The 24,804-nt window shown below is 43.8% G+C and overlaps 1 protein-coding gene across 1 annotated transcript in view; it reads right to left on the reverse strand.

Moving 5' to 3' along the window:
• The window catches only part of PRELID3A (PRELI domain containing 3A), a 310,018-nt gene extending 295,829 nt beyond the window's left edge, over positions 1-14,189 (reverse strand). Inside the window, exon 1 of the mRNA XM_086965588.1 lies at positions 14,006-14,189. Coding sequence (XP_086821714.1) covers positions 14,006-14,037 — 32 coding nt within the window. The 5' untranslated portion in view covers positions 14,038-14,189. The remainder of the gene's footprint in view (positions 1-14,005) is intronic.
• Positions 14,190-24,804: the final 10,615 nt, after the last annotated feature.

Here is a 24,804-nt window from a genome sequence, read left to right on the forward strand (position 1 = left end):
TAGAAGGATGAAAGGGTGGATGGTTGAAGGATGGATGTAGGGATGGAAGGATGGATGGAAGGATGGATGGAAGGATGAAAGGAAGGATGAAAGGATGGATGGATGTGTGAGCGACAAGGCGCTGGAATGGATCATCTCCTTCCTCGACGGAAGAACACAGAGAGTCCGCCTACCACCGTACAAGTCAGAGGCCACCGAAGTCATCTGCGGCGTCCCCCAAGGATCATCTCTGAGCCCCACCCTCTTCAACGTCTACATGAGCCCCCTCGCGGCCATCGTACGCAAACACAACCTCAGCATAATCTCCTACGCCGACGACACCCAGCTGATCCTCTCCCTGACCAACGACCCCGCCGCCGCCAGAGCCAACCTGCACGAAGGGATGAAAGAGTTAGCCGAGTGGATGACGACCAGCCGCCTGAAACTGAACTCGGACAAGACGGAGGTCCTCATCCTGGGCTCCTCTCCTTCCGCCTGGGACGACTCCTGGTGGCCTCCCGCCCTGGGCACCGCACCCAAACCGACAGACCATGCACGCAACCTGGGCTTCATCCTGGACTCCTCCCTCTCCATGACCAGGCAAGTCAACAACGTCTCCTCGGCATGCTTCAACATCCTACGCATGCTACGGAAGATCTTCTGGTGGATCCCCACCGAGACCAGGAAGACCGTCACCCAGGCCCTCGTCACCAGCCGACTGGACTACGGCAACGCCCTCTACGCCGGTACCACCGCCAAGCTCCAGAAGAGACTCCAGCGGATCCAGAACGCCTCAGCCAGACTCATCCTCGACATCCCACGAACCAGCCACATCTCCGGACATCTGAGAGACCTTCACTGGCTCCCCGTCAACAAAAGAATCACCTTCCGCCTCCTCACCCACGCACACAAAGCCCTACACGACCAAGGCCCGAGCTACCTCAACAGCCGAGTCAACTTCTACGCTCCCAAACGCCACCTCCGATCAGCCAACCACGCCCTCGCCGCCGTCCCCCGCATCCGAAGAGCGACTACAGGAGGAAGGTCCTTCTCCTACCTGGCCGCCAAGACCTGGAACTCCCTCCCGACCGACCTGCGCCTGACCCAAGACCACCTCTCCTTCAGGAAGAAGCTGAAGACCTGGCTGTTCGAGCAGTAGCGGCTACCCTCCCCCCCCCCCCCCCCCCCCCCCCCCCAGCGCCTTGAGACCCTACGGGTATGTAGCGCGCTTTATAAGTGTCACTGATTGATTGATTGATTGAAGGTGTGGGTGGATGAATGATGGATGGGTGTGATGAGGTCTAACAGGCGCATTTATGGTTGACAAAAGTTGATGATGAGGAGTACCAGTTTCTAGAAACTTTTGTCGGAAGGGGGTCCTTACGCCTAAAAAGGTTTTACAAGGGGGTCTCGGCATCAAAAAGTTTGAAGACCTCTGCCATAGGGGATGTTATCGATAGTATGTCGCGGGTGGGCACTGCTTGCGTGCAATGTGGAGTTGCCCGCAGTTTCTTTCCTGTAGAGGGTGGTTGCCAACAAGCCATTTTTGGGATATACCTTGACATCCAAAAAATTGACTGATTTCTTGCTGATATGGTGCGTAAATTTCAAATTATAATCATTAGTATTAAGTTTCTTAATAAAATCTACCGCACTGGCTTCATCACCCCTCCAGATTAAAAACACGTCATCAATAAATCTGACCCATTGTTCCACATGTTCAGAAAAAGTATTCAAGTGGTCCCCCATGAGGGCCTGCTTCTCCCAATAGCCTACGTGCAACACGCATAGCTAGGGGAGAAGCAGGCCCCCATAGCCACCCCCCTCTTTTGTAAAAAGACATCCCTACCAAACATAAAGAAATTATGATGTAGGCTCCACTTAACCAATTCTACTAACATCTTGTTGTGGTTATAGCAGTTGGCTGGTCTTGTGCTTAAAAAATATTCTAAAGCTTTGAGACCAGTGGAATGCTCTATGCTTGTATACAAAGCTTCGATGTCCAATGTTATTAGCAAAGAGTTGTCTATCCATGTGGTATTCTTGATTTTCTGTAGAAAGTTTCCTGTGTCCTTAATGTATGTGGGCAGACTACAGACCAAAGGTTGCAGGAAGTAATCCGTATATTGTGCGAGATGTTCACCAATGCTATCTATTGCCGAAATAATCGGCCGTCCCGGGACTGGAATAATCCCCTTGTGTACTTTGGGGATTAGATAGAATCTGGGCATTATCGGCAGCTCAACGTGCAAAAACTTGAACACTTGCATGGAGATTAAGCCCTCCCTTCTATACTTGAAGAGCATTTTTCGTAGTTTCTCCCTGGCTAGATCATATTCTTTCAAGTTTGTTTTCATGTAGCAGGTGGAATCCGACAGTTGCTTGATAGCCTCTGCTATATATTGTTCTTGGGGCCAGATGACTACATTTCCCCCTTTGTCAGAGCCACAAACTATATTAAGATGGTCAATTTTATATATATATATATATATATATATATATATATATATATATATATATATATATATATATATATATATATATATATATATATGTATGTCAAACAAAGGCCCAGAAGCAGCGATGGTGCCGTGGAGGGCGGCACCATCGCTGAGAAGAATAGCGAAGCTGTGGCTGGAACTACATCCAAGCCTGTCTTCAGCGCAGGAGATGGGACTTTAATTACTAGCAAGTCACTCTGGGGGCCCCCGAAGGGTAAAGTACATGCTGCAATTCTTGGGAACACAGAACTTACTAAAAGATGAAAATTGGCTGGAATGGACTACAAGTCCCGACATGCAACACAGGAACTAATGACACCGCCCACTGAGGGTTTAAAAGCATGCAAATAATTAAAGCATTAGGAGCCCTGCCGTACAGTTCCCAAGTTTCCTATGATTAAGAGGCTGAAGCCTTGAAACGCATCAGGAAGAGAGCAAAGAAATGGATCCGAAAGAGGAAAAGCAAAAAAGAAATGGATCCAAAATACCGGACTGAAGCTGCTGGTGTCCTTTTAATAAATCGTTAAGATTTCATCGACTGGGAGTGCGTCCTCATGCTTCCGGGCCTTTGTTTGACATATATATATATATGTATATATACATATATATGTCCTTCAATGTCCGTGTACGGTGGCTTGTGGACAAATCACTTTTCTGAAATAAACCACGACGGAAGGAGGCTTGAATTCCAGATCACGAAACACATCGGACTGGCACAAACACAACTCCAACCGATGGGTGGAAGTCAAATACAGTATATCTTTGAGGCTCCAATAGGGCTGGTGGAGATCCTTATGATTTATTCTCCAACCCATACCTGATCAAGGAATTATTATTCGAAGGGCTACCTAGGAATCTGCTTTTGGGCTGCCATCTCTCCCCCCTCCTGCCCTGAGGAAGACCCGCCTTGATGCATTTTCACTTTTGCGCGATACACAGGGTCGAAACGTCGGTGCATTGTATATGTCTACACAACAATTATGATCACAGTCCCATTCGTCATTGGATCATTAAGCAGATGTGCTAATAATAAGGACATTTATGAAACCTTTCTCCCTCCCCTTCCCCATTTTTTGTAAAAAAAAATCTGTATATAATGACTATATTTATCACCATTCACCACATGTCACTGTTTCACCACAGTCACGTACTTCACATTGCAATTGAAATTGTAAATTGCAACAGTCTTTATTATTTGATTTTCTCTTAAAACATTATTGATTCAAAAATGTTGGTGTGTGTTATATCTCTATTTGTTTTTCCTTGCAAATCATTCATATTGGTTATAAGTAAGCTGTTTCTACTTGTCGTAAGTAATTGATACCTCGACAGAACCATTTTTTTCTTTAAAATACGTATACCCAGGTTCTGAGGGACACTGGGTTACCCCATTACGTTAACCAAAAATCACTGGGGGGGCACGTGGAAATACCGAACGTTTTCACATCAAAATCCTTTCTGTATCTTGTAAAAACAGAACAGCACTCCATGTAGTGCTGTCGATTAGATACTTGTGACCAAGGAGCCGGGGGCTCCGAAATGCGTAGAGTGTTGTTGCCACAATAAATCATGCTGTTAAGCAATCGAGCCACGGAGTGTTGCTGTTTATTTTGCTGAACACGTTGTTGGATAATTTAGGGGTTCGCTACCCCACCGTGGGCTCACCACACAAAAGAGTCTCGGGACTAAGTGACTTATGTTTGTGGATTGACATATATATATATATATATATATATATATATATATATATTCCACTTCCCAGGTGCTTCGCCACACCAAACAGGACCACGGACACGGTAATAGTTGCTTTGCCAGATTTTTATTTACTGTGCAGGGAAACGTGCATGCCTCAGACGCGTTTCAGACACCAGGCTGTGTCATGTGTCCTTGTTCACTACAAACAAACGAGCGATAAGGCAGACATTTAAAAATCACAAAGGGTGCCAAACAGTGATGTCACTGTGCAAATTGCAGATATAGATAAATACTTGTGAAAACGTTTTGTAGTTCTTTGCCTGTGAAAAGCCTATAAATTAGGTATCGCTATACATAGAAGGTAATCACATTGTTGGTTTTTCTGGCATTAGTATGTTATACCTAAAGCAAAGATCATAAATGTGTGTACAAAAAAATGTATAATCTTGCGCAAATGCATAACATTTCAAAATTCCCTCTTTCTTAATGCTCATGTCTCAGTAAGCTAAATTTAAAATGCTCAAATGCAGAACCATTCATATTTAAATCTTTGCGATAATTCATCTTAAGTGTTACATTTCAATTACATTAGTTATTGTAAAAATACTATGGCCTACAGACATTGCTGTCACGTGATGGAACTCAATACTGCTAGCTATATTACGTCAATGTACACATGTTTAATATTGTACCAGTGAGAATATTAAATTTAAGATGTTACCCCTATTGAGAAGTAGAGATACACAGAATAGTTACAGCATCATGGAATCTTTCTATAGTTCAAATACAAAACAACACTTAAATAAGGACTAAATAGTTCCTATATATAAACTATATGCAAACTATTGGATTGTAGGCAGGCATCCTAAAGTATCTATGTCTATATAGGCACGTACGTCCCTAATGTGTTCCTCTACTGTGTGAAAAAGTGCTTAACAAGTGTAAAACTAATAAGTATAAAAGGAAAATGAAAAAAGTTAAAAACTATCATAAACACAGGAATATAGAATATGATATGTCATATTCATATAGCAGCAGGGTATATTCGTAATACAGAATAATGAGATCGCTGTCATTTGGGTAATTATTACTTATAAATGGAAAAAAGGGGGGTAAATGTAGATACTTGGATCAATCCATGTGAAGGAACTCAATAACTGAAAACAAAAACGAGAGGCATAGGGTCAACTAAGCATCATCCGATGCTGCTTATAAGTCGTGCATCAGCCATAAGATAGCCTTGAGACGTGCGGCTACTGGAAAAATAATCATTACAATTCCCTGATATGTCTTATGTAAGCAAGATCATAAAATGTAATAGAAAAACATGCAAAAATGGTTATAAAGTCTAATTTCAATCTGAGCAGAACAGGGGACGTCAGGGTACTGAAGAGTACCTGATGTCTTTATAGGAAATTGTACATGTCTTCCCCAATATTAAGCCCAATTAGGGACTTACTATCCAGCTCTATTATATACTTAGACTCTAATTGCAGTAGAGTCTTTTCCATGTTCCCTTCTACTTTTGGGCGCCACAGCATCAATGACAAAGTATTGTAGACAATTAAGATTATTGTCATGGAAATCTTTAAAGTGGAGGGCCACGGGGTAGGCTGGATCAGAATTTACAATTGCTCTGAGATGTTGTAGCACCCGGACATGGGCTTGTAATTTGGTGCTGCCCACATAGTAAAGATTGCAGCTACATTTTTAGACATAAACTGCGATTTCAGTACGGCATGTATAATGTACTTTCAAGGCGATTGTTTTGTCCGAAAAAGGGGTAGTGTATACGGTGGTGTTAAATCCGAACTTGCACTCCTGGCACGAACTGGATTTTAAAAAACCATTGCGTGGTGCTAGCCAGTTTGCGGTTTTGGTAGTTTCCGGGCTGTTTTTGACCAACGCATTGCGCATAGAATATGTGCGTCTGAAGGTGATGGTAGGGGTGACAGGAATGACTTCTTTAAGAATAGGATCAGTGAGAATGATCGTCCATTGTCTTTTAATGATGTTTTTAATCAGGCTGGCCTGTTTGCTATACCCTGTGATTATTCGGATTGTTTCTTTGTCCTCTGTGTCTTTGAATTCATCCCTGTCATCTCCTTGCCTAATTTTCCTATTGGGGTCTAGAAGGTTGTTACGGTCATGGGTATTAGCTTTTCTCATGGCTGCCTCCAATTTGTTAGGTGCATAGCCTCTGCTTTCCAATCTTTTAAAAACCTCTATCTGATGTTGTTGTCTGGATTCTACAGTGCTGCATGCTCTATGGATTCTTAAAAATTCACCATAGGGAATACTAGCGATAGTGTGGCTAGGGTGGAAGCTGTCTGCGTTTAGAATGGTATTCCCAGACGTGGGCTTACTAAACCAGAAGGTTTCAATTTTGTCATCATTTATCTGCACTTGAATATCTAAAAAGTTGGTAGTCTGGCAGTCTATGTGGGCAGTGGATTTCAGATTTAATTGATTCGTGTTGATGTTCTTAACGAAATTCTCTGCCTGGACCTTAGTGCCTTGCAATGTAATGAGCACGTCATCAATGAAACGCCAGTATTTAATGACATGTTCATACCAAGCTTTAGCATGTTGTACCATGAGGACATGCTCCTCCCACCAGCCAACGTGGAGCCCCGCGTAGCTGGGGGAGAAGCATGCCCCCATGGCCACACCCCTCACTTGTTTGAACACAGTGTTCTCAAACATGAAAATATTATTGTGCAGGTACCATTCAATCATCTTGGTAAGCATTTCATTATGGCGGTACATCTCTATAGGTCTCTTATTCAAATAGTATTTAACTGCTCTTATCCAATCTAAGTGGGAAATGCTAGTATAGAGAGTGGATATATCCATTGTAAGCAATAGGTATTCACTAGACCAGTCACAGTTACTGAGTTGGTGCAAAAAATCAGTAGTATCTTTAATGTAGGCCGGCAAATTAATGACGAACTCTTGAAGAAAAAAGTCAATATATTTTGCGGTGTTTTCAAAAGTACTGTTTATGGAGGCCACAATGGCTCTCCTGGTAACTGGTGTTTCGTTCTTGTGTACTTTTGGTACAAAATAGATGTTAGGTATCATGGGGAAATCTTTGTTTAAAAAAATGTAATTTGTCCTTCGAAATGAGGCTGTCTCTCTTCCATTGGTGAAGATCATCTTTATAATTTTCCTGAATAGTTTTCACTGATGCCATATTAGTTTTGGAATAACATTCAGTATCATGAAGGTGCCGATACGCCTCTTTGATGTAAGCTTTTTCGTCCCATAAAACCACGTTGCCCCCTTTGTCTGATTGATTTATCACAATAGTGTTGTTGTTCTTCAATTTCTTCATAAGGGCAAAGTATTGTTTCATTTTGTTCTTCGGTGGGTTGTGCTGGGATTGAATTTTATGTTCTAATTTCTTAAACTCTTCAGTCACCCGATCAGAGAGGTTTAGCTTTGTCCAGACACTACCCAGAGTTCTCTCCTTCTTTTTTGCATAATTTATGCGTCACTCTATGCCTGCAAGGAAATTGTTTTGACTTATACTGGGTGCTCCCTTGTGTCTGGACAAAGCTAAACCTCTCTGAAGAGCTGTAATGACAGTAAAACACGTGTCAGGGGTTGCTTTTATTCATTTCAGGTTGGCTTGGATGGTATTTTACCAATCCAAAGCTGTAATATTGTGCCTGGAGTGGTAAATGGCTTTTGTCATTTTACAGCTCTGCGTGGATAGCACTGTGATAATCCTATGCTTACAGACTTTGCTATACAAATGGCAAAAGACTTTGTCCATTTCTATCTCTGCGTGGATAGCACTGTGCTAATCCTATGCTTAAAAACTTTGATAGAAAAGCAGACATTTGAGGCGAGCAAATTTAGAGTGTCGCTGGTGTTGAGGGTGCTGTATACAGGAGCTGCCTTCCACCTAAACTTGGGAACTACCCAGAGTTCTCTCCTTTTTTGTATATATACATATATATACATATATATATATATATACATATATATATATATATATATATATACATACACACACACACAAACGTATGTATGTATATATATATATATATTCACTTAAAAAACTAAAGCTCACAGGCTTTTTATAGTTAGCAATCAGAATTATTTAAAAAACTTAGAAATTCATTGAAAAAACACAAAGCTTACAGGGATGTTATAGTTAGGCTCAGATTTCACTCAAACAAAACAAGTGAAATTCGGCAGTTATAGTTATCTGAGCTAAGTATAGCTTACACCCCGGCAATGCACTGCTTATAACCTCACATATTGCATCACTTATGGCATGGTCAGTGGCATCACTGATGACATCTCAAATGGCATCACGGATGACATCACTGATGACACCATGCAGTGAGTGTAAGTATTTTGTAAGAGTTTATGATTGTTAAACATACATACTAAGGTAAAAGTAGTATACTAGGTGTACAACTAATGAGTGATAATACTTTTAATATATATCATGTGTGGCTGTATGACTCTTTGTATCCTTGTGCGTATGGGTGTTTGAGTGGCTGTCTGGCTGTGTGGGTGAGGGAGATGCTGTGTGAGTGGCTGTGTTGGTGAGTGAGTGGGTATGTCAGTGGCAGTATGGGAGGGTGAATGGTAGTGAAAGTGGCTCTATGGGTGGGTATGTGGGTGTGTAGTGACTGTATGGGTGTCTGAATGGCTGTATCAGTGAATGACTGGGTGTATAAGTGTCTGTGTAAGCGGCTATTTAAGTGTGTGTCTCTTTAAGTGAGTTGATGTGTGAATGGCTGTATGGGTGAGTACTGGGATGTGTGAGTGCTTGAACGGATGTGTGAATGGGTATGTAAGTGGTTGTGTGAGTGAGTGTGTAGGGCTTGTATGGGTGAGTGAGTGGCTGTGTTGAGAGGTTGATTGGGTGAGTGAATGGTTGTGTGAGTGGCTGTACAAGTGGGTATATTAGAGGCTCTATGAGGAGTAGGTGGGTGTGTGCATTCTAGTATAGGTCTGTAAATGGGTATTTCAGTAGTTGTCTGGGTGTGTGAGTAGGCGTACAAGAGGTTGTATGGGGTGTGAGTAGGTGTGTGAGTGGTTCAGTGGATGATGACATCAGTGATGTCACTGACCATGTCATGAGTGATGTAATATGTAAGGTCATAAGCAGTGCATTACGGAGGTGTAAGTTATAGTTAGCTCAGGTAACTATTACTGCAGAAGTTTACTGGTTTTGTACGGGTAAAATCTGAGCCTAACAATAGGATCACTGTAACTTTTTTTTTTGTAAGTGAATTGCTAAGGCTTTTTTAAATTCTATTTGCTAACTGTAACGACCCTGTAATCTTTGGTTTTTGAAGTAAATTTCTAAGGTTTTTCACTGTGTGGACCCCCTTTCCTTGGCCGATTTTGGCCCCGGGCACCCCATACCCCAGTGCCTGCCCTCTATTTATTTTGTTAAAACATGAGAGGGGGCTGTACAGTCCCCCTTCCAGGCCAATTTTGGCCCGGGGGACCCTATCCCCCGGGGCCTGGCTACAATGCTTGGTGCCCTGGTCCTACCCAGGCCACCCAGTTTCTCATGTTGGGGACCAAAGGGGAGCCCAAAGGCTCCTGCCGTACTTGCCGGCTCCCTTCGTCCTGCGGGAGCAGGCATTGCTTTTGGACAGCGGGAGCTGCTAAACATGCAGCTCCCTCTGTCAAAAAGCAATTCTTCTCCACTTCTAGTAAGCAAGAGCATTTTTAAAGCTCTTGCTTGCTAGAAGCGGAGCAGAGTTTGCGATGGCTTTGCAGAAGTGGTAAAGCTCCCGCCAAGCCATATCAAACAGCTACCTCCCAAAAGTGGGTACCTCGGGAGGTAGCAGGATCGGGGCCTGGGAGGTAGTGGTCCCAAGTGGCTTCAATGGCACTGTTCTTGGTTTTACTCCAGGGATGTTGTGCCCACTGGGGGCTGCACGCCCCCACCCTAAATGTTAACAAAAAGCCCCAGGGAAGTGGTGGCAGGCCCCCACATTGTTTTAGCATGAAGAGGCTCCCCCATTTAACAAGAAATAAGCTCCGGGTAGGTGGTGGCTCCCGGGCTAGTGGAGGAGGCCATACGGGCCTCCCGTGCATTTATGTTTAAAGAAGCCCCGGGGAGGTGGTGTGACCTGAGGCATAATAAGCCCCAGAAGGGGGGACCCGTGCACCTTCCCTCATGTTTTTGCATAATGCCCCGGGATCTGGCAAACCCGGGGGAAGATAATTAACAAAGTGCAGTAACCTGTCCTTCGTTTTAAAAAAAATGTAGGCGAGATTCGACGAACCAGCATGACTCCAGCCAAAAATGTAAAAGAAGACTAAAATGCTTTTTGGCCCTGGAGGGTTCTTGTGGGACTCCCCCCCCCCCCCCCCAAGAGGTCTAGGGGGTCAGGGTGTTTCTACCCTGCCCCCTTTTAATTACGTTTTTTCTGTGACTCGGTTCAACTGAGTCACAAAATGGATGCCAGCACTTCCTGATTTGAAGTGTTGGCAGCCAATCAAATTTCAGTAGGGTTTCAGTAGGATTTTGGTCTCACAGATATCTATATTTTTAATTTGAATATCTCTAGCCAGAAAGGTCTAACCACAGCAAAACTCAATAGCCAAATGAAGCAACGAGAAAAGAATCTTTCTTTGCTGAATAAAGCCATCCATATGAACCAACCACAATCCTTCTTTGGTATGCGAAAATCCCACAAAATCGTAAAAGCAGAAACTTTTTAATATCTCAAATGCAACAATACATCAACGTTTTTCTACTTTAAACAACACTTCTCATGTCTTACTTTCTTCAAAACAACAACTATACACTGTTATGAACTTAATTCCTAATGTAAGATATCATGAGAGAATTGCGAGAGCCGGACAAGAAGTCAAGCCCCATCGTAGTCCATGCATGAGATTGTGTGTTTAACTCCCACGATCGTCTTGTGAGGGCCGTAACTTTGTAAATGAAATAGTAAATACAATGTACATAGTGTACTGACTTCATTATTAAAGATTAGCATTTAATAACTGACCCCATGAAAATGATCTGAGTACAATAGATTAGAACGCAATTTATAACTTTACGATCTCTCAAACCTCCCGCGAGAGCTATCACACACCTTTAAAATGGATGTACATAGTGAATTCACATAGTTAACAGTAAATGAAAAACCGATCAGTGTCTTTTTGAATATAAATATGAAGTTTATGTAAAGATACATAAAAAGACTATGAAAACTATGCTGGGAATATTTCTGTATATGTGACTTACAAAAGCTAAGAAGATGAACATTCTCAGTGTAAACATGGTTGGAGTAGATAGTTTCTAAAAGTATTTTTAAATATATATATATTTTTTTAAGCCTTCTAATTCACTGAAAAAACAAAGGTTAAAGTAACGTTATAGTTAGGTGTAATAAAAATATGTGTTTTCGATTAAAACGAAGTTTAGAAATTTACTGAAAGAAAACAAAGGTTAAAGTTACGTTATAGTTAGTTGAATATCTCAGTGACAAAGCTAACATTTTGAACTAAAAAAAAACAGAAATTCACATAGCTTGCACCCCGCCATTCACTGCTTACGACCTTACATATGACATCACTGATGACATGTTCTAGACATCAATATTTTTTCCCCGAGAGGCTGGTGATGTGATTATCCAGGAAATATGTTTATACATGTATTATGCATATTCAAGTGTAACGAAGTCTGGTGACATATTATGGTGCAATGTATTCAATCATTTACTGCACCATGAGTTTTATGAATATCATGTTATCTCGTAATTTCACCAGCTGCATTCTCCGATTTGATGTCAGGAATATGTTTGTACATTTGCAGAATGTTTTGCATTTATATACGCTTAAACCGCAATAGTATTTCCTTGGTGTCTACTAGTGCCTCAAGGGGGGAAGGGATATATATACTCACAGGTGCAGGGTGCCAACTAGATTTAAAAAGGCTTCTGTGAAGCCGAAACGTGTCTTTCTAGCCATGGGGTCGTGTGAGACCTGATACAATAAAGAAAGCCATGCCTTACATCTTCGAGTACGTGCCTTCTTCTTTGTTGGAGTGGGATGGAGTATATATATATATATATATATCTCGCCAGTAGGTAGTTATAGTTAGGACCTATTTTCCATAGGAAGAACATTTTCTTTTTTTGATAATAACTTAGGTGTTGTTTGACAAATCCTTGTCAAATTCTCAAAACTAATGCAATGCTCACACCAGCTGCTGTCTTAAAAGTGTCACTGTGATCCATCAAACGGGAACCGAGAAAAAGATGGGGTCGCAAAACGCATTTTCCCCATGTTAATTCCCATAGAGATCTTAGACATGACTACAGCCCCAACAGCTGAATGGAATAACACCAAATTTGGCAGAAAGGTAGCTATTGGTCCAGAAAGTGACCTTTTTGTAAATTGGCATCCATTAAGTGGTTTTGGGCATCTTGTGCCAAGCAAAAGCAAACATAACTCCGCGTTCTGCAAGCCGGAACTGTCAAACAGCTCTGGCTTGCAGAAAGTGGATTTTCGTGTGTTTCATTGTATGCAAATATGCTATTTCAAGTAGCTCCCTGCTTGAGGGAGCAATACCGGCTCCTGCAGGAGTTGGGGCTGGCTGGGGCTGTGGGGTCCTTCAGGGTCCCACTGCGGTCCCATAGCACACTGGGTGCCCTCAGGGAACCCAGGAGACATGGACGGTCCCTGGGGCCGAAATCTGCTGGACTGCTCAGTCCCCTTGGCTGCTGAAGGTTGTTAAGTCCCCCACAGCCAGACTTCTGAGACGTTGTCTGTGGCGCACCCCCTTTCTCAACCACTCTGCAAAAGGGGCTCATGGTGCACTACTCGTTGGGGTATGAACTCTTCTTGGCTGCTGAGTGTCATGGGGGGGCCAAGAACCCCTATTGTTGCCACAAGTCCCTCACAGCCGGATTGCTGGCACATCATCCGAGGCCCTACCCCCTTTCTCAACCATTCTGCAAAGGGGCCTCCGGGTGCAATATTGGCTCAGGGTTGAAATTCCCTTGGCTACTAAGGGTCGTTGGGGGCCAAGAACCCCTATTGTTGCGACAAGTCCCCCACAGCGGGACTGCTGCAAGGTCGTCAGAGGCTCCACCTACTTTTGCAACCATTCTGCAAAGGGACCTCCTGGGGCGCTACCGGTTGCGAGATGAAGTCCCATTGGCTGCTAACGGTCGTTGGGGGCCAAAACCCACTATTTTTGCCACTAGTAAGTCCTCCACAGCCGGATTGCTGAGATGTTGTCAGAGGCCCTACTCCCTTTCTCAACCACTCTGCGAAGGAGTCTCTTGGCACACTACTGGTTGGGAGATGAAGTACCCTTGGCAGCGGAGGGTCGTCGAGGGCCGAGAACCCTCATTAATCTTGAAAATAGAGAGTTGAATAGAGTTTATTGATAAAGTAAGTCACATTAAAAGAACCACGGCCACCTCTGTCTATCTGGATGAGTAGCCAGAAAGGGGATCACAGCTGTGATAGTTACAGTACAGTTAATACAGACGCTAACTGTTTGGACAGCTTCCTAAATGGGATGTTGCGAGTGGGGCTGGGGGCGGATGCCTCAGAACGACTTGAAGGGTTACCTTCTGGCAGTAACTAGGGCATGCCGTCCTCCATGCACCTGCTGCTGACGGCCTGGGCGTTACGTCGGCTCCCCAACGGAGGACGGCTTCCCTTACATTCTGACATTATGTCCGACCTCTGACGGGCACTATAATCCCGTGACCTCTCTCTCCTTGCAGTCTTCTGACCAGGCAAACATTGAGGCGGAAAGGTGGCAAGGGGCGGGGGACCGGCGAATTCCCTGCGATGCACCCGTCTCTGCCACTCACCTGAACACATGCTCGGAGCTCCAGATCTTCATGTCTGCAGGGTCTGGTCAGTGGGGGAAGAGGGCTTAAGCACGCGCCAGCATGTCCGCCCGCCTCAGCTGAGCCGGGCCGGCACTGCAGCTCCCGCGGCTGCTGTCCAGTCTGCGTTAAAAGCGTCTCTCTCCCGCGCGCGCATCATCCCTCTGCCGGCAGAAGCGCACGCGCGGCCACGAGCCTCCCCCTGGAATCCCACGGAGGCGGTTGAAGAAGGTCGCGCGCTACCCTGCGCACGTCAGAGAAGAGAGATAGGATGCGGGGATGACGTACACGCGGTCGCGCGCCTCTATGCACTGGCTGGCGCCCGGCCTCATTGACTAGCTGTGAGTTCTTAGAAATGAAACGCTCGTGCTTGCAGGGGGAGCACTGCGACAATACAGATTTTAATACCCCTGACCCGCATGCATGGTCGTCGAATCGGTGGTAGAAGTGACATGCTCCCATAAAGAGACTGTTTATGAGGGAAACACATGCTCTTCTTTGCTCCATATCGTTGCTGCAGGTTGCCTGCTCCACTCCTGTTCTGCCGTCTCTCTCCTTGGCTACCTGTGCTCTTGTCTATACATATACAAAAGGATCTCTTTTGTCATGTCTCTGGCAAACCAGCAAACATGTTTTGGAGTGTTTTTTGAAGAAGGAAAATGGAAATCTGAGTTCAAATGCAGTGTTCAGCCTTGGCAGGAGGGCAGGGAACTGAGGCCATATTTACTAAGTTTTGATGTCACCGTTGCGTTGAGCAAGGCGTTGCACGGCACCCAAGGACTGTAGTGAAAATTTAGTAAGCCACGAAAAGTCTTTTTGCGTGGCTTCAGGGGCGAAGTCAACCCCTCCCTTTAGCAGCTACAACAGGAGCGTTTTTTTTTATGGGCTTCTTCTGTCCGCAGCTCGGCAGATTAGCGTTAAAGGGTGGGAGGGTGAGTGAGTGAATGGATGGAGAGATCGATGCATAAATGAATACACGAAATGAAGGGTGCAAGTATGGATGAGTGAAAGGGAGGGAGGATGAATGAACGGATGGATGAGGAAAAAGGGTGAATCCATGGATGATTGAAAGGATGGATGGATGATGAGAGAAAAGATGAATGGAGAAGTGAATGAAAGGATGGATGGATGAGTGAAAGGGTAGGGTGAAAGCGTTAATGGATGGAGTGAAAGGCTGATGGATGGACGGAGTGAAAGGGGGATGGTTGCATGAGCACAATGATGGATGAGAGAAAGGATGGATGGATGAGTGAAAGGAAGAAAAGATGGATGGATGAAGAGATGGCCAGATAGCTTAGGAAAGGGTGAATTGATGGAAAAATTAGTGAAAGGATGTACAAATGAGTGGGTGAAAAGATGAATGGGTGAGAGAAAGGGTAATTCGATTGGATGGATGGATGAGTGAAAGGTTGAATGGATGGAGTGAAAGGATGGATGGAATAAAAGGGTGTATGGATAAGATAAGGGATGAATGGATGGATGATTGGAAGAATGGCTGGATGGATGAAGAGGTGGATAACTGAAAGGCTGATGACTGAGTGAAATGGTGAATGGATGGATAGGTTTAATGGATAGGCTTGAAGATGAATAGATAGGTTTGGATATGGATTGGATTGGATTTTTGGATGGACTCACAGATGGAATGGTGACAGACTGATGGATGAAAGATTGAATGGATCAAAGAATGTAAAGCTGAAACAGTGGATATCAGTGGGTGGATGAAAGGTTGAATGGATTGATACTTGGATAGTATGTGAGTGAAAGGGAGAGTATACGGACGGCTGGATAAAGGGGCAAATCGTTGGATGAGTGAAAGGATTGATGGGTAAATGAATGAATGGATGGGTGGATGAGTCAAAGGGCGGGTGGAAAAGTGGAAGGATGGATGGCTCAGTGTAAGGATATGAGGATGAGTGAAAGGGAGGATGGATGGAGTGAGAGTATGGATGGAGTGAAAGGGTGGATGAATAAGAGAAAGGGTGAGTGGATGATTGAAAGGAGGGATATATGAAAGGCTGATGGGTAAGTGAAAGGATAGATGCCTATGTTAAATGGTGGATGGATGGATGGCTGTAGAAGTTTAATGGATAGGTTTGAAGATGGATGGAAAGGTTTGGATATGGATTGGCGGATGGATGGACAGACAGACGGAATGGTATTAGACTATCTGATGATGAAAGATTGAATGGATGACAAAATGTGAAGGGGAAATGATGGATATCAGCGGGTGGATGGATGGATGAAAGGTTGGATTGATTGATACTTGGATAGAAGAGACAAAGAAGCTCTTTTGGGGAGGGTTTCAAATACTTGTTTCATGCCAGAACAGCTTTGTTTAAAAGTGGGGGTATTTTTATTTTCCGGCTACTCCCGTGTGTGTCTTAGTAATTTCAGAGTAACACAAAGTAGCATAAACCACTGCCTTGCGTTACTTTGCATTGGGAAGGCATTCCATGGTTGGAATATGTCTGTTCCCATGCATGTACCCACAGATTTTGTTTCAATCCTAGATTTACTAACAGTAGTAAACCTCGGATTGAGTCAAAATAGTACACCTTCCCAACAGGCATATTGAGGAAAAATATCTTCATTTATCTTCGCTGTTTACTCTTTCTGCCTGTGTTGCATTCTGCAGCACACATAGAAAGAGGAACATGCCTCTAAGGGTTGTTTTTGTTCAAGAAGTTGTCCCTCCCTGCACAAAAACAATCCTGCCTATAATGCAGACACCCTTGCACCATGGCACAAGGGTGCCTGCGTTGGCTAGACGGAACTCATTGTGCTAGTGCAGGAAGTAAGCAGAAATGTGTCATCTTAGTTGATATGGTGCCATCCTTTTATTTACCTGTCATGCAGTACAGCAAGTTGTCTTGCTGCGTTGCAGGACGTTTTGATAAATCTGGCCCCAGTTTGGTTGCTGTCATGAACACCTGAGTCACAAAGAACCTCTTAGGGGTAGCAAGCTGAAGGCCAGGGTGTTGCAGCTCTTTCGACCCCGAAATGAAGATCATGCCATCAAGGGGCCTATCGGCCAAAGACTCATCATATCTATGATCTGAGTAAGAACTTGAGAGCACTAGCCCATAATCACAATATTTTTAGGGCCGTCCTTCACTACAAACTGTTACATGGACTAACAAGCAATTTCAAAGCCAATTAGTCTGGTGTTGGCTTTGTTGATGCTTGATTTGTTTTGTCATGGTTTATGTAAAACTCTAATGTTGGAAAAGCTGCTTGGTCATTGACAATAAGAAAAATATTGGCTAAAAGCAAAAATATTTCTTTTTGTTTATAAAAGCACACATTGCCAGAATAGTCATCGACACTGAAGAAATCTACTTTGTGTGTGGAGGTGTTCCTTGTGAAACAGCAGAATACTGTCTCTCACAGTGAAGTTAGCGAATGGCTGAAGTGGGCTGATCAACCGCCCCATGCTGTAGTGGATGCATTTAAAATGTGAATGGCTTAGTAAAAGACTAATGGAAGAGAAAGGTTAGCCAAAAGTCCCTATGAGTAAGTGTTTTATACATATAATATTAGTAAAATCAAAAGGCTTTGGCTAATACCAGACCAAAAAATAAAGGTGGACAGGTGCTGTACAGAGGGAAGGGGAAGTTATGATGCACCGTTTGGGATATGGTAGTACAAAATATGTTCTTGTTTTTGTTAGATGCGGCTAAGCCAGTAAAATATTAGAGGCATGTCAGAGGCTGGCTTTGTCCTGAGAACCAAAGAATGAGCTGAGTCCTCAAAACATTTGGAATGTAAATTGTGCAACAAAGGTAAAGCTATAATAAAGATACTTTAAAATTCAAAACTGTTTGTTTTATTACCATATGGAAATGTTTCAGTTTTATACATTAGGTTATCATCACTGCATTCCGTGGCATTTAATCAAAGTGAAAGTTCTAAACAGGGATTTATGAAAGCTAATCAACCTGGCAATCCCGCAACGCGGGACTTACCCGTAATCGGTACAGACTTTTTCCGGTGCAGCAGAAGGGGGGCACGACTTGGAGGAGAACCACGATCCCCCTCACCTAGTTACTGCCTCACCTCTCGCGTTTCCCGCTCGGCCGGAAACGCTCACAGTTTGGGAAGTGCTGTGTTAACAGCGGAGGAGGCACTACAACATCCAGCAGACATCGGGGCAGAGAGACATCTTCCCTCCACGCCCTGCCCAGGTGCATAAAATCAACCTGGCCATCCCGCATCGCGGGACGTGCGTGGGACAAGCCTGGGCCAAGGGCGGGCCCGTTTAAGCCAGTTCAAGCACGAACAAGGACGGGACGGGCAACCCTTCTAACTCCCACGTTGAAATCAGGTCAGTGACTTTTTGAGTAGACATAGACTGTTTTGTAGGGCCGGAACTTTTAAAGCGATTGGAAAGAAAAGCAAAGTTTGTCAACTCCGCTTGATTTACAATGGTCACCTCTTCTACTGTAGGAGAATATAGTGGGGAAAATGCTGGTGGGGCATTAATGGGCACTTTAGATAACTTTCTTATACGAGTGTCGTCAGCTCTGGCAAAAGATATCGAACTGACCGAAAAAAGATTATCTTTAGACCCACTCTTTGATAAGCGGTCATCAATGGGAAGTTTGGCTAGGGTTAGGTCGCCTGTTCCCAGTGAGGTTGATCCTGAGGACACACTATGCTCTTTGGAGGATGATGTCAGTAGTTGTAATTCTCTGCCAGATGGAAATACTGCATTTCCGGAATAACTGCCTATAGATTCATTAGCGAAGACCAATCAAGGTATCCCTTCAAAAAGGCTGACCTCACCTAGTATCAAGACCAGGGGCCATATGTATCAAGCCTTTAGCGAATCGCAAACGGCCCTTTTACCGATTTTCTAATGTATGAAAAAATAGCAAAGTAAGGAATCGCAAAAAATTGTGATTCCTTATTTTGCTTAAGCATTTAAGGAATCGCAAATTTGCGATTCCTTAAATGCTATGTATGAAGCTTTTCCAAATTGCGATTTCAGGTTTAGAAATCGCAAATTACCACCAACTTGTAGTTGGTGGTAATTTGCGATTTCTTGTAAATAGGCACAATTGTGCATTTGTGAGGGTGGCATATGACGCACATACATGCCCATTGGGCATGTATGTGCGCCATATGCACACACATGTAATTTACAGGGGTGCAGCAGGGTGTCCTTGAGACACCTCTGCACTCTTGAAATAATTCTCTAATTCCGATTAGCAAATTGCAAATTCACAATTTGAGAAATATTTCGCAATCATTCCTATGGGCCTCCTGGCCAATAGGAGTGCATTGGAAATTATTCCTTAATTGCGAATTCGCAAAATGCGAATTCACAAATAAGGAAGATTAAAGAATCGCTAAAAAAAGCGAATTTCTTCATACATACCATTTTGCGATTCCTAAATAGCGATTCCTTCAAAATCGCTATTTAGGAATCGCAAAAGGGTTTGTTGATACATATGGCCCCAGGTCAGCAAGTGGTGCCAAAACGGGCCTAGTACCAAAGTGTACGGCACCAAAGAGTAAACGCCCAAGGGTTCAAACTCAAGCACAAGCTTTAACAAAAAAAGGGAGAAAAGGAAAAGAAAAGGAGGCCAAGGAGAATGCCACATCTAGCACTGCAGACTGTCTCAATTTATTGACTTCAGCTAATAAAGAGGCCAATCCATCGCCAAGTGTGGAGAGTGATTTATCGGGTGAGGCAGGTGTTTTGTTTTGGAAAAAGGTGGAACTTATTTTCGAGAAAACAATCCACCCGATACATGAGAGACTGGACTGTATTGAGAATAGACTGGTATGCCGGGAAATCTCGTTGGCTTCGGCCCAGAAGCGGTTGGGGAACGGGGGCAGTGGCCTACACTGTACACAGCCAAAACCGGCAGGGCAAATTACTGTGGGTGCAGTTTCTAATGTTTTGCCAAAAGGTAGTATTAGTACCACAGCAAATATTCCTGAAGCCACTTGTATCGCTATTCCTCTAACCAACACTGAAGGGGCTACTCAATTTGCTCAGATAGCCAAGGATAAAAAAGTGGAGACTAGTATACCAGTAGTGCAATCACGCCCATCATCCAGTAGCCCCTCAGATCATGTAGTATCTAACTTGCCAACTATAGAACTCCCCCCTGGGTCAGCCCCTTACGTAGTAGTACTAGCGGGGGTTCCATCATTAGGACAGGGAAAAAGGGAGAAGTATATGGAATAAAAAAATAAGTGCATTTTTTGGCCTAATGCTAATCGGCCTTTCCCAAGCCATATACGTGCAGAGATACTATTTGCCAGAAGAGTTAATTGGGTAGGCAGAAGCACAAAGACAATTGGGGGTGATTGTGTTATTATTAACTTTAGGGACAGGAGATGTGTGGAGCACATTTGTAACTGGCCTCAAGTAGATCTTAGGTCCCAGATTCAGTCACTTCCACTGATTTATTTTTATGTACCGGTACAGGATCCACATAGAGAAACCCTCTCATGGAACGAGGCAGTAGGTCACCCTATTGCACGGAGCTTAAGATTAAATAATAGATTTTCTAATGTATGAAAAAATAGCAAAGTAAGGAATCGCAAAAAATTGTGATTCCTTATTTTGCTTAAGCATTTAAGGAATCGCAAATTTGCGATTCCTTAAATGCTATGTATGAAGCTTTTCCAAATTGCGATTTCAGGTTTAGAAATCGCAAATTACCACCAACTTGTAGTTGGTGGTAATTTGCGATTTCTTGTAAATAGGCACAATTGTGCATTTGTGAGGGTGGCATATGACGCACATACATGCCCATTGGGCATGTATGTGCGCCATATGCACACACATGTAATTTACAGGGGTGCAGCAGGGTGTCCTTGAGACACCCCTGCACCCTTGAAATAATTCTCAAATTCCGATTAGCAAATTGCAAATTCACAATTTGAGAATTATTTCGCAATCATTCCTATGGGCCTCCTGGCCCATAGGAGTGCATTGGAAATTATTCCTTAATTGCGAATTCGCAAAATGCGAATTCACAAATAAGGAAGATTAAAGAATCGCTAAAAAAAGCGAATTTCTTCATACATACCATTTTGCGATTCCTAAATAGCGATTCCTTCAAAATCGCTATTTAGGAATCGCAAAAGGGTTTGTTGATACATATGGCCCCAGGTCAGCAAGTGGTGCCAAAACGGGCCTAGTACTACAACCAAAGTGTACGGCACCAAAGAGTAAACGCCCAAGGGTTCAAACTCAAGCACAAGCTTTAACAAAAAAAGGGAGAAAAGGAAAAGAAAAGGAGGCCAAGGAGAATGCCACATCTAGCACTGCAGACTGTCTCAATTTATTGACTTCAGCTAATAAAGAGGCCAATCCATCGCCAAGTGTGGAGAGTGATTTATCGGGTGAGGCAGGTGTTTTGTTTTGGAAAAAGGTGGAACTTATTTTCGAGAAAACAATCCACCCGATACATGAGAGACTGGACTGTATTGAGAATAGACTGGTATGCCGGGAAATCTCGTTGGCTTCGGCCCAGAAGCGGTTGGGGAACGGAGGCAGTGGCCTACACTGTACACAGCCAAAACCGGCAGGGCAAATTACTGTGGGTGCAGTTTCTAATGTTTTGCCAAAAGGTAGTATTAGTACCACAGCAAATATACCTGAAGCCACTTGTATCGCTATTCCTCTAACCAACACTGAAGGGGCTACTCAATTTGCTCAGATAGCCAAGGATAAAAAAGTGGAGACTAGTATACCAGTAGTGCAATCACGCCCATCATCCAGTAGCCCCTCAGATCATGAAGAATCTAACTTGCCAACTATAGAACTCCCCCCTGGGTCAGCCCCTTACGTAGTAGTACTAGCGGGGGTTCCATCATTAGGACAGGGAAAGAGGGAGAAGTATATGGAATTAAAAAATAAGTGCATTTTTTGGCCTAATGCTAATCGGCCTTTCCCAAGCCATATACGTGCAGAGAGACTATTTGCCAGAAGAGTTAATTGGGTGGGCAGAAGCACAAAGACAATTGGGGGTGATTGTGTTATTATTAACTTTAGGGACAGGAGATGTGTGGAGCACATTTGTAACTGGCCTCAAGTAGATCTTAGGTCCCAGATGCAGTCACTTCCACTGATTTATTTTTATGTATCGGTACAGGATCCACATAGAGAAACCCTCTCATGGAACGAGGCAGTAGGTCACCCTATTGCACGGAGCTTAAGATTATATAATAGGTTTTCGGTCTTATCGGGACTGGAGGATTGCGACTGACAACAAATACAGGAAGGGTGTCACAGTAAGAGCGTAATAAGACTGCCCAATGAATATGTAGTTAGATGTAAGGGACAGGTGAATGTAAATGTAAGACCAGATGTAGTTGGGATAAGACCTAAGATAAATAATTTAATTGCTACCCTACAGAATGGTGGCAATTCTCCTTCTCAGTTAACTGCATGCAGGGTAAGTCCCGCACCCCTACTGATTCTAACATGATGCCGCAATCTAGCTCCACTGCAGTAAGGAATGATGTAGACAGAGGGCCTTGGTGTACAGCTTCCTTGACTTCGTTAATATCGTGGAACCTGGCGGGTATGGGGCCCAAGTTAGCGTCACCATGTTGGTTAAGTTTTATTGACAAATTCGATATTTGTCTTTTTCAAGAGACCTGGTCTGTTGAACCAGTATTTAGACCAGGCTACTTAAACTTCTATGTTCCTGTTGTAAGAGGGCTAAAGGGACGTCCAATGGGAGGAATGGTGATCTGGGTTAAACAACACTTAAGCTGTAGCATCCAACTTCTCCCAGTTAGGCATTGTGATATTATTGCAGTTAGGCTCAGTCTCCCGGGTAGTATAAAAATTGACATTATTAACCACATGCGCGCTAGCGGAATTTTGCTCCTACGCTGAGATTTTCAAAAGCGCATGTTACGTGACGAGCTGGGCTCGTCATCAGCGTGCGAGCGGGCTACACCATGACGAGCCCAGCTCGTCATCAGCGTCGAAGGGGTTAACGTTTATGCCAGAGGTATACCCGGTGGGGAAAAATCTGAGGTGTTAATGGTACTAGAATTATTGATAGAATCTTTGCCAGAAGGGATAATGCCATTAATTGCAGGCGATTTTAACACAACTTTTGAACCCCTGGGATTGGAAGATTTAAACATGTCAGAAGAAGAAAATTCTAGATCGGGGGTACCCCAATTGGAGACTAGCCCTATAGCCAAATGTACTGAGGCTGCATTGCATATGAATGGGTTTTGCCTAGGCAATCAGCTAAGGGCCGTAAATGGTCGAACACCGTCTGATAGGTTGGGGAGAAAAACATATGACAATGGTATAAGGTCAAGTAAAATAGATTATTTGCTTGTCCATTTGAAGCTTTGACACGCTCTTGTGGATATGGAAGTGAAGACCCGTATTGAGAGTGACCATAATCCCTTGACAGCACTATTTAGATTAGGTCTTGAGGGAATGGTAGATATGTCGGAAGACCTATTAGCCCCTGAAACCATCCTAGCAAATGATGAGCGTCACCTTAAGTGGTGTAAAGTGATTAATCAACCAGAAACACTAAACGCTATCAAAGACAGCGTAGACAAGGTGCTTGGTAAAATAGGGCTAGGTGTAATTGATGGGACGAAGTATAACCCATTTGGGGAAGACCATGATTATCTTTTTTCCAATCTTAAAGCTCATTTCTGTAAACCTTGTACTGCCAAGGTAAAAGCAAGGAAAAAACCGGAGAGGTGGTACAATAAACTATGTAGGGAAGCTCGTGTTGGGTTGGGCCTAGCATTTAAAACCAGAAATCCAATAATGATAAAAGCGGCCCGATGTAAATATAGAAAAATGACTAGCGGGGCAAAAAGAGTATGGGAAGATCAAATGTGGCAGGACCTTAAAGGCGCATGTCTGTCTAAAAATCCGAAGTTATTCTGGGACACTTATAAATGGGATGGAGGTGGGCGGGCAAATAGCCCGCAAATTAACGTCCCCCAAAAAACCTGGATTGAGTATTTTAAGCCCCTTTATGAGAACACAGAAGATAAGCAAAGCGAGGCGGCTTTTGTTTTTACATATTTTGAAGGTGTTGTTTTTAGTTTAGGGGATGTGAATAGAGCCCTGAACTTAGTAACCGAGGGCCGGGCCCCAGGGATGGACTGTATACTCACGGACCTATAGTTAAATGATAAGGAGAGATGGCGAATATATGTCGCCCATCTAGCTAATGCCATTGCTCAGGGGATAGCTGTTCCCTATTCATGGAAGGGAGCGGAAATTGTGCCTGTTTACAAAAAAGGGGATAAGTCCCTAGCAGGTAACTACAGGCCTATTAGCCTGATTGATTCCATACAAAAAAGAATGGGTCGCCTGGTTCTGGGAAAAATTCAGGATTGGATGGACGAAGGGGACATCCTGAGTCCATTGCAGGCCGGATTCCGCCCCAGGACCAGCATGATAGACCAGGTCTTTCGATTTATTATTTTATATTGGCGGACAGTTGTCCTGGAAAAAGGTGTATGATATGCAGTGTTTGTCGACCGGAGGGCGGCGTTTGACCTTGTCCCGCGCGGAAAGCTTTGGCAGGTCTTGGAGGAACTAGGAATGGCCCCGGAATTGCTGACCTTGGTTGTCCGCTTACACGAGGATACCTATGCTAGGGTCAGGTGGGGTAAGCAGGGCGAGGTTACGGATGCCTTCACTGTTGAGCGGGAGTGAGGCAGGGTTGCGTTATGGCGCCTACCCTGTTCTCACTCTTCGTGAACGGGGCTGCAGACTACCTCTCCCTGGTCCCTACTGACACCCCTGTGATGGCTGG

This window comes from Lissotriton vulgaris, chromosome 4_1, assembly GCF_964263255.1.
Source record: "Lissotriton vulgaris chromosome 4_1, aLisVul1.2, whole genome shotgun sequence".
In the NCBI taxonomy this organism is placed as follows: Eukaryota; Metazoa; Chordata; class Amphibia; order Caudata; family Salamandridae; genus Lissotriton; species Lissotriton vulgaris.